This window comes from Sesamum indicum, linkage group LG3, assembly GCF_026168435.1.
Source record: "Sesamum indicum cultivar Baizhima isolate 11 linkage group LG3, ASM2616843v1, whole genome shotgun sequence".
Classification (NCBI taxonomy): domain Eukaryota; kingdom Viridiplantae; phylum Streptophyta; class Magnoliopsida; order Lamiales; family Pedaliaceae; genus Sesamum; species Sesamum indicum.
In genome coordinates this window covers 4,487,239-4,498,603 of record NC_142659.1, presented here as the reverse complement: position 1 = coordinate 4,498,603, position 11,365 = coordinate 4,487,239, and the positions used below count along the sequence as shown (strand labels likewise).

General features: G+C 33.3%; 1 protein-coding gene across 1 annotated transcript; it reads left to right on the top strand.

Annotated features, from left to right (window-relative positions):
* Positions 1–1,572: 1,572 nt before the first annotated feature.
* Positions 1,573–10,799, top strand: LOC105157421 (uncharacterized). Its single transcript, XM_011073831.3, has 3 exons — positions 1,573–4,455; positions 6,449–7,497; positions 9,476–10,799. Exons 1-3 carry the CDS (start codon positions 1,764–1,766, stop codon positions 10,664–10,666), a joined length of 4,932 nt encoding a protein of 1,643 aa, XP_011072133.3. The 5' UTR covers positions 1,573–1,763; the 3' UTR covers positions 10,667–10,799.
* The last annotated feature ends 566 nt before the right edge of the window (positions 10,800–11,365 follow it).

Sequence of the window (11,365 nt, the reverse complement as noted above, 5' to 3'; positions counted from 1 at the left end):
TTAATTAGTTTTCACATTATTCATATTTATTCCTATTAATTATTTTCACATTATCCTTATATATTTATAATATAATTTACTTATTAAATCTAAACAATACGCTTATGGTATAATATAAAATGACCATAAAAATTCATAACTAAACAGTATGAAACAAATTATAATAAATTAATCTATAAAGTAAAATAAGTATTTATACGTTTATTGAGATTCGAATGCAAATTTGTTCATAGGAACTCAATCATAACCTTAGTTTTAATAATTAGGCTAAGACATTATTGATCACACTTATCAGCTGAATAAGCCAATTATAATAGTGGAAAAATAAAAGAACATTATGATTAGCTAGGGTCACTAATCTACCCTAGTTAAACCTCTCATTTCTTGCTTATAATTCAATTAATCTCCTGTGCAGGAGAAATGACGAAATTAACCTCATTTAGAAAACTCAAAACTCATAGCATATAAATTAATAAGACTATCTTCAAAAGTTCTTCTTAATTAATGTTGTACTTACCATATTTCTCAGGACTATCTTAAAAAGTGAAAGAACAAAAATACTGGTATAAATAGATCAATAGGAGCAAAAACCCAATTTTAAAATGTTTCATGAGAAGCAGACGTATTTTTCCAGTGAAAAGAATGAAGGTGGAAAAAGGATTAAAATGACTAAAATTACAAAAAATAAAAAGATATAGAACCAAAAATATTATCCTAAAAAATTAAAAAATAAAAACATTAAATAAACTAAGTTACGAAATGAAAATTGTAAGGGTTTAGAGTACATGTTGGACTGATTTTGTGTGGGTAAATCACATTTTTGGTTCCATAAGTGGACCCAATTCTAATTTTAGTCTCATACTAAGGGCAATTCGCACATTTAATCCTGTAAGTAGATTTTTTTTTCAATTTTAGTCCCGGTTGGGGATTTTCGTTAAAACTTGACGCCTGCTGAAATCCGTTAGGTCGTTTCTCACGTGAGAAAGTTCACTCCATCTTACGCTGAATTAGAAGGAAAAGACCCAAATTTCCAGCAGTCAAAAGCCCTAATTTTTTCCCCTTTTCACCTACGTTTCTTCTTCTTCGTTCACCTGCGCTTCTTCTTCGTTCACTATTCCCTATTTTGAAAAAAAACCCTTTTTGTCGAGTTTTTTTTTCTTTTGAAATACTGTTGTTCCCCGTTTTGAAGGCAAGGTTTTGGTGAGCAAAGTGTCGGCCATTGTTGAAGGCAAGATTTTGGTGAGCGTGGGTAATTGGCATGGCTTTACGCGACCTAATGGTAAGATGAAGTGAACTTTCTCACGTGCAAATCACGTGAGAAACGACCTAATGGATTTCAACAGTAGGCGTCAAGTTTTGATGGAAATCCCCAACCGGGACTGAAATTGGAAAAAAAATTCACTTACGGGACCAAATGTGCGAATTGCTCTTAGTATGAGACTAAAATTTGAATCTGGTCCACTTATGGGACAAAAAATGTAATTTACCCATTTTGTGTGAATCTTTTGACATTTTGTTCCATCAACATTAAACCTAACCAATATTTTATAACCTGGAAAACAATGCTCCTTGGGCGAATTAATTGAATACTAAAGTGATCAATGGACAAATACAGTTCTTGATCTTGAAGCCTGCTACTCAGGTTCCATTAAGAAATGGCAAGTTGTAATATATATATACACACACATATATATACAAGCACAAGCAACAATTACTTCCGATAAGGCCAAGCACAAACAATAATCATCCACATTCTGCTCGATATGTTTTTCCCTGTAAGTTCAAGAGCAATAAATCCAACAGAGATCATCATCAGTGGGAGTTGTTTTTTGAGTATGGCGGTAGCAGCTTATGCATCTTTGCTTTCGCTTACACGCATCCTGGAATCTATCCAATCCCCTGCTCGTCTGCATCAGCTTCGTTTGGACACCAAACAAATTCAATGTTTGCAGGCAAAAGTTAAGCTCTTGCTAGACTTTCTTGGAGTTTATGGCCAAAGACGAAGCCAAGAAATGGAAGATCTGGCGAGACAGATTGCTGATGCTGCTGAAGAAGCAGAAGATGCAGTTGACCCCCATGTAGTCGATCAACTTCGTGATGGATCTCAAGATGAAAGTCATCGTGAGGCGGCCTTCTCATCTTTCTGTCAAGATATAGACAAAGTAATTGCAAAGATTGAGTCCATCACGAAAGAGTTGATGATGGTCAAAGAGGAATGGGCCGATCCGCAAGAACAAAAGCCCATAGCTTTGTTGCCGCTCGGATCATCAGACGCACTTTCTTCGATTGACAAGAATAGTACTGTGGTTGGATTTGATGAACACTTGGTTCGTGTTATGGATGAGCTCACTAGAGATGAACCTGATCTCCAAATCTTTCCAATCGTAGGAATGGGGGGTATTGGTAAGACTACTCTAGCTAGAAGCATTTTTGAACATCCATATATAGTAAATCACTTTGACATGCGAAGGTGGCTGACAATATCTCAAGAAAATAGAGTGCGTAAAATTGTTCTAGACCTTCTAAATGATGTAAAAATAGAAGACGACAATAAAAAAACTTTAGCTGAATTAGGAAGCCTATTGTATAAGAAATTATTTGGTAGAAGATATTTGATTGTTATGGATGATGTGTGGAATACGAATGTTTGGGATGACTTGAAGTTGTTCCTCCCAAAGAATGAGAATGGAAGTCGAATTTTGGTGACGACTAGGCTATCAAATGTGGTAGTTTCTTTAAGCTCCAAAAAACCTTATATGATGGATTTTCTAGATGAGGACAAAAGTTGGAATTTACTTTGTCAAGAAACCTTTTCACAAGAAAGTTGCCCATATCCAGAGTTGGAGAATATTGGTAAGGATATTGCAAAAGGTTGCAAAGGACTTCCTCTCGCAATTGTTGTGCTTGGGGGGCTGCTTGGAAAATCCAATATGACACGAGAATCCTGGGAGCTTGTTGCCAAAAATTTAACTTCAGTTGCTAATTTAGAAGATGATGACTATTGTTTAAGGATATTGTCTTTGAGTTACCACAACTTGCCCATTCATCTTAAACCTTGTTTTCTCTATATGGGAGTCTTCCGTGAAGATTATAGGATTACTGTTAGCAAGCTTGCCAAATTATGGGTTGCTGAAGGATTTCTAAAATCAATAAAAGGTAAAAGCTTGGAACAGGCAGCAGAGGCATACTTGAGAGACCTTATTGATAGAAATTTAATTTTAATTCGTACATATGGGCATGGTCGGAACATTGAAACATGTGGAATTCATGATCTTTTAAGGGACATATGCTTGAGAGAAAATGAGAAAGAGAATTTCATGCGTTCCCCAAAAGTGCAGCGTGCTTATATTGGCAGTGGGTACGACATGTGCTTTGCGTGTGGTCGTAACCCCACATCCCATAAGATAGATCTCAATGAAGTGCACGTTGCCTCACAACTGACATCACTTGTAAGTGTTTCGGTATGCAACACCTGCAGAAATATGTATCCAAGTCTAACTAGAGTAAGATTAGTGAGAGTGAGAGTAATAGTTAGAAGGAGGGGTTTCTCTCGTGAATCCTATGAAGAAATTCTGCATCCGACTAACGTGCGGTACCTTAAGGTCAAAAGTTCAGCTGATTGGGAATTTGCATTTCCATCTACAATGGCTTTACTTTGGAACCTACAGGTTCTAACTTTTGGTCTGAAAAGTGGTCTCCCAAAAGCCGTTCTACCACCTGAAATTTTTGATATGCCACAACTTAGGCATCTCATTGCACCCAGAAAAAGCGTTTTTCTACCTGATAGAACAGGTAGTCAAGGTTCGGTTAGTATGACAAACCTACAAACGCTTTTCCATATAACAAATTTCAGGTGCACAGAGGAGATCATCCAAAGAATGCCAAACTTGAAAGAACTGAAAGTTTCATATTATGGAGGAACAGGAAGCATGGAATGGTCGTACTATTGTCTCTACAATATTGCCCGTCTACGTAAACTTGAATCTCTTTTTGTTGGAAGCAACGGTTTGTTATCGTTAGAGAATCTCAGATTCCCGACTTCACTTAAGGAGTTGCGTTTGTATGGGTGCAGTATTCGTTGGGAAAAGCTGAAGATTGTTGGTTCTTTATTGCCAAATCTTAAAGTGCTTACTTTGTCCAAGAATACGTACAAGGGGCCGGAGTGGAATCAAGTTGAAGGAGAATTTCCTCGACTAAAAGTCTTGACGATTTTCGATTGTCACCTGGTGTGGTGGAGAGCAGAAAACGTCCAGTTTCCGAATCTTGAGAGCCTGGTTCTGAGTTTCATGTGGAAACTGGAGGAGATGCCATCAGTTATTGGAGATATCCCCACACTCCGTTCAATACATTTGGAAAGCTGCAACAATTCCGTTGTGGATTCGGCGATGCAGATTCTGGAGGAACAACAGAGCTACGGAAATGAGAGCCTTCAGCTTTATGTAGATGAAAAACAAATTTGATGCATTGACTTTATTAATTTTACTTGGAATTTTAAATCAATGAAGATTAAGTGCATTAATTGAATTTTTATTTTTTATTTTCGTTTTTAATAGGCAATTTATCCTTTTAATTGTACCGGTGAGGTGCACGCGTTTGCGTGTGGACAATTAATTAATATCTAGCTACTTTTTAATTAATTTTTTAAAAATCTAATTATAAAAATTATAAAAATTTATAATTTTTTGAATTGTTCCAAACAATATAGTTAATAATAATTAATTTTTTAAGGACTAATATAATAATAACTATTAATATATGTCTTATAATTATAACTATAAGTATTAAGATTTTTTTAAGAAATATTCTTAATGAATATGTACTTTCATTTCATTGTGTGTGAGTTATTTTTCATTTTATTTCTCAAATTTTTCTGTTGACTTTTGTTTGTTTCTGCATCATTAAGCCAACAATTTTTGTGTATAATAATGAAAAATTCAATTCTAAATTTGATTTTTATATAGAAATTTTAAAAAAATAACTTTTTAAACTGCTTAATTAGGTTGTAGTAAATTATATAAATTCTACTATCACATATTCAAACCATTCATATGATTTTGTATTAAACATAGTTTTAATTTTACAACAATAACATCATCATTTCATAAATGTAGTTTCTTAGTATATATGGTTTTTCTTATAAATACATCTTATTTAACTTCTTACAAATTTATTTTAAACCGTTATAAGAACTAAAACTAAATTTAATAATCAAAATACAAATAAACTCAATTGAAAAAAGAATTTAAGCAAAAAAAACTTACCATGATACAATTTTTTAAATGATAGTCAATAGTCAATTTCTATTAAGAATTTCTATTAAGTTCAAACTTATAAAATTAAATTAGTCAATAGTCTATCTGATTTGGATTATTATTTTTGAAAAGATTGTTCGACTTTTCCTTTTTTAACTTTTAAGTTAATCTGAGATGCTATTGAATAGTAATTTAAAATTTATTTCTTCATATGTGTTTTTTTTTTTTTTAAAAAATGTAAAACAAATCAAAACTTTTAGAAGTTTATGGTATTTTCTTCATTTATTAGTAATTGCATAAGAATTCAAACTTGCATTTTTTCTATTGTAGTTTAATATACTTTAAAGTAATCAATTATCAACTATTTTTCTTTATTAATTTGTTTAACTATACCAAAAAATATTATTGAAAGGAAAATTCTAAGGTAATTTATCATATTTAGGTAACATAAACATAGACTAAGTAAATATTTTTTATAAATAATGAGAATTAAAAACATAAAAAGTGCTTGAATTATGCAAAATATACCAAGTCATAGCTTATGAGTGCTTATCATGAAAATATTCTAAGTTCAATTAAGGAACTATAACATGTATTTATGGAAATTAATATACTTTAATTTACTAAATAATATTAGAGGGTTAATTTAGTCGAATCAAAAAATTAAAGAAGCTTTTAAGCGCATTCATATTTTTATAGATACTAGCAAGGCGTTGCGCGTGATTAATATTTATTTTAGTTTTTTAAAACATAGTTATAAAAATTATAAATATTTTACAAACTTTGAATTGTTTTGAAATTAATTATGCAATTGTCGCACTTAATAACTTTCGGATATTGAATCTAAACAAATTACTCTTATTTATTTATATTTTTTCATTTCCTTCTTTAGTGTAGACCTTACAACAGCATTATTTTGTATTTCAAAGGCTCAAAGGTTAGTTACCTATTCTCGTAATGTAATGACAAATTTAGATTAGAGCTGGAAATTGGATCCATTTCGACGGAATCTTTTGACTTTTTCGTCGTTTCACACTACACCTAATCAAGATTTATAACTTCGATTTGACAAATTTATTAATCACACTTGTTGCAAAAATGCATTTTATTATCAGGCTGTATGCTTCAGCTCACATATTAAGAAGGGCCAAGTTGCTGTCTGGCTTTCACAAACCATAATCATTCACATTGTCTGTAATCTCTTTGCTCAACTCGTCGAGCAATTGCAACAAAGATCAGAATGGCAGTAGCAGCTTATGCCTCTCTACTTTCTCTTTCGCATGTCTTGGAGAATATCCTGCTTCCTGCTCGCCGGACTCGCCTTCATCTTGACTCGAACCAACTTCAAACCCTGCACCAAAAAGTTCAGTTCTTGCTGGAATTTCTTGAAGTTGATTCTGGGAGAATAAGCCTAGAAATGGAAGATCTGGCAAGACAGATCGCTATTCTTGCTGATGAAGCAGAAGATATCATTGACTTACATGTCGTATATCAACTTGGTGAGGGATCTCGGGATAAAAGTCAGGATATGGCCGCCCTCTCATCTTTCTATCAAGATATACACAAAGTAATCCAAAAGATTGACTCCATCATGAACGAGTTGGGGATGATCCAAGAGGACTGCACCCATGTCTCAAAACAACAACCGGCCGTATCAGTGCCTGATAGTTCATCCACAGCATTTACTTCCAGTGGCAAGAGTAGTACCAGGGTCGGATTTGATGAGCACTTGGTTCGAGTCATGGACGAGCTCACTAGAAATGAACCTGATCTCCAAATCATCCCAATAATTGGGATGGGAGGTATTGGTAAGACTACTCTAGCTGAAAATACCTTTTACAATCCATATGTTAAGAACCACTTTTATAAACGTATTTGGTTTACAGTATCTCAAGAATATAGTGCTCGGGAAATCCTTGCGCGCCTTCATAATGGTGGAAAAAACCAAGAAAGTAGTGAAACTTTGGCTGAATTAGGACAAAGATTGCATCAAAGTTTATTTGGTAGAAGATATTTGATTGTCATGGATGATATGTGGAGTATCAATGCTTGGGATGATTTGAGGTTGTTTTTTCCAAATAATAGGAACGGAAGTCGAATACTGGTGACCACTAGGATTTCAAATGTCGCAATTTCTTTAGGTTCTCACAACCCTTATGTGATGGATTGTAGCACCCCCTTCGCTACAATGACTATATCTACCCTAAACGTCATACTTATAGTAATCCCTGTGTTCATATATATACATTTGCAAATAATCATCTAATCAATTTGCATACGTAATCCCAACACGTCATAATAAGTATTATCAACCCACAACATTATATATATATATATATATCAAACACCACAAGTAATCTTCATGCTTACGTTCCCTCTATACAACAAAATATGATCTGTACTCTAACTGACAACGAGGAGAAAACAGCATACTGGCCCGACCTGCCTGAGTATAGCGCGTAAACCTAATCTTCAACAGTCAAACACCTCAAAGTCTACTCCTGAAAGAAAATATCAACAGAGGGATGAGCCTGCCACTCAGTAAGTAAATAATTAGCCCTATCTATATATGTATATCAAACACAGCCCAAACAGGACAAGTAGGCAACATGCATGGATTACAGTCAATTAAATTCTAACATAATCAGCTTTATTACACCATATGACTATCTCATAATAAAACAATCAATGAAACTCCATTTTTCCTAGTTTGCTTACCAGAAGGTGATATTGTGTTTTTCCCATCAACTCAATCTCACCATTATATAAATTCAAGTGAATTCCCTTGACAACCGGCTCATCAATCTCATTTCGCATCATAGCTCTTTCATCGCAGCATCGCTCTTTTTATATCATATATATTTTTCTATATCGCAGCATCGCTCTTTTCATTTCACATCTTTTTCATATCATTTCGCCTTATAGGCTTTTCAACACATCAAGGGGTATTCACACCACAATTATATTCAATTTCCACCACTCCCTCATATCCACATATCATTATTCTTGTAAGCAACTAGTAACGTAAAATAATATATCAACATATTCTCATTTTCAGATATCCACAACACATCAAACAACAAACATAATATTTAAACGTGTCTTCACATTCCACGTACACAATATCGTCAATCAAATTAAATCATTCACTATTCATATATTTTCAGATAAACCAACATCAACATGCACCACAAATTTATATAACAGTAATATCACAAATAAATGGAACATATATAGATAATACTAATTATTTACTCACCTCAACCTCACAATGTTTCTTTCTACTCAATCGCTAATTGTCAGTCCTTTCACCTCACCCCCATATCCTATAATGAGTTTTACCACATACAATTAATATATCGAGAATATCGTAATTTCTTTTAAATATAATACTAAATCTTATTCGTACGATTTCCAATAATTCTTTAATATTCCATTTCTATCGAAGTACAAATCTTCATTTTTCCTCTTTAATAACATAATATTTCTTAAATATAATTTTCAAATTATTTCTATGAATTTTCTACCAATTTTTATCGTTGCTATATAATTTAATTAAGCAACAATACATAGAATTACATATTTCGTTAATCATTCCGATGGAATTGTATAAATTGGCTATAATAATATTTAAATCTAACATATTTAATAATCTAATTGACCAACGATATCATTTTTATATTCGATTTGATATTTAATTCGACACTATTTTAAATAGCCAAAATCATAAAGTACTCCGATTAAATAGTAGATCGCTTAATATAATTAATATTTAATAAATAAACTGATTAAATAATATAATTACATAAATTAATATAAATTAAAATCAATATTTCATACCTGAAATATTGCGGAAATATTGCAGACTGGTTATGCGAAAGTATGTGTGTGAATATGAATTCACACACACACATATATATATTTTAAGTGGGTGGGGGTTGAGGCGGTGCCAACTCCCCCCCTCTTTTATATATTATGTACATATATTTATATATTATTCTTATTATTATTATTATTATTATTATATATTATATTTAGTTTTAAACTTTTCTAAAATACCTTTCACGTCCCTCCTAATATAATTTGCCTCAAATATTGTCACGAACTCCAATTTAATCCGTTCAAATTTTATTATATCCCAAATTTAATTTATAATTTATTTATTAATTAAATTTAAATTTTTAATAGTTACCAATTAGTCTCCCAATTATATATTATAATTTTTGGGGCGTGACATGGATTTTCTAGATGAGGTTAAAAGTTGGAATTTGCTTTGTCAAAAAGCCTTTCAAGAAGACAATTATCCATATCCGGAATTGGAAGAAATTGGTAAGACTATTGCAAAGAAGTGTAATGGACTTCCTTTAGCAATTGTTGTGATTAGTGGATTGCTTGCAAATTCCAACACGACACTAGAGCACTGGGAGTCAGTAGCCAATAATATAAACTCATTTTCAAACTTAGAATATAGTGACCGTTGTTTAAAGATATTGTCTTTGAGTTACGATAACTTACCTATTCATCTTAAACCATGTTTTCTATATATGCGGATGTTTCCTGAAGATGACGAGATTAAAGTTTCCAAGCTAATAAAATTATGGATTGCCGAAGGATTTTTGAAACCATTGAGAGCTAAAACCATGGAAGAGGTTGCAGAGGAATACTTGGAAAACCTTATTGACAGGCGTCTGATTTTGGTTCCTAAATGGGATTATGGAGGGAAGAAAGCTAAAACATGCATCATTCATGATCTTCTAAGGGACCTATGCTTGAGACAGTCTCGAAAAGAATGTTTGATTTGTGTCCCAAAAGCACAATGTATTGAATGGGACCGCAGGGGAAGGTACTTGTGTTTCCTACGTAGTTCTTTGCTCAATGAAGATCAAAGGATGGATCTCCCAGAAGTTGAGGTTGCCTCACAATCGACATCACTTGCAAGCCTTTTAGTGTGCGAAAACTGTAGGATTATGTATCCGAATCTTATTAGATTGAGATTATTGAGGGTGAAAGCACTTAACTATGGGGACGTTGATATAGACCTTCAGCATCCCACTAAATTGCGCTACCTTAATATGAGCAAAGGTATGGATTTGAACTTTGAATCTCCATCTACAATATCTTTGTTGTGGAACCTACAAACTTTAACTTTGAGTTTGCCCTTTAGAGTAAATCTCCCGTCTGAAATTTGGGATATGCCACAACTTAGGCATCTAATTGGAGGCGGAAGTGTTGTTTTACCTCACCCAGTAGTTACCCAAGATTCAATGATCATGGAAAATCTACAGACGCTTGGTACTTTTCAAAATTTTAGGTTCACAATTGATGTCCTTGATAGAGTTCCAAATCTTAAGAAACTGGGAATTGTTCCCCCTGACAAAGGCAGCAGTGGTCTAGAAAATCTTGCTCGCCTATAGAAACTTGAATCACTTTTTGTTGCAGAAAAAGATGTGTCGCTGTTGGCAAACATCACCTTCCCAACTTCACTCAAGAAATTGAGTTTGTCAAATTGCTGTATTCCTTGGGAGGAGATGACGGTTTTTGGTTCTGTTTTGCCCAATCTTGAAAAGCTTAAATTGCACTTTAATGCATTTAAGGGACCTGAGTGGAGTCCAGTTGAAGGACAATTTCCTCGATTGAAAGTCCTAATCATATTCAACAGTGACCTAGTGTGGTGGAGAGTAGAAAGTATACACTTTCCCAATCTTGAGAGACTTCATCTTGAGTATTTGCAGTGCTTGGAGGAGATCACTTCAGGTATTGGAGATATACCCACGCTCCTCTCAATTGATCTCTGGAAATGCAGCGATTCTTCCGTCAATTTGGCAAAGCAAATATTGGAGGGACAACAAAGCTTCGAAAATGAGACCCTCCAACTTTATGTAGATCAAGAACAAGTAGTCAGTGTTACTCAATAATACTATTTCAGTTTTATAGTGTATGTAAGAAGAGTTGCTACATCAAATGCCCAAACTATTTTTAGAATTTATTGGTTATATGTGCTACCGTAATTATTATGTTAAATATTGTGTAATGTGTTTAACAAATTAGTTTATTAACACTCATGACATTTATTTTTTTTCATCTATTCCGTATTTAAGGGTTATTTATAAAAA

Excerpts from the sequence above, each read along its gene's own strand:
- LOC105157421 (XM_011073831.3), top strand. The coding sequence starts at position 1,764 with ATGTTTTTCCCTGTAAGTTCAAGAGCAATAAATCCAACAGAGATCATC. Across the intron at positions 4,456-6,448 it reads TTATGTAGATGAAAAACAAA|AATCTCTTTGCTCAACTCGT; the intron begins TTTGATGCATTG and ends CACATTGTCTGT. Across the intron at positions 7,498-9,475 it reads TCCCTGTGTTCATATATATA|TTGGGGCGTGACATGGATTT; the intron begins CATTTGCAAATA and ends ATATTATAATTT.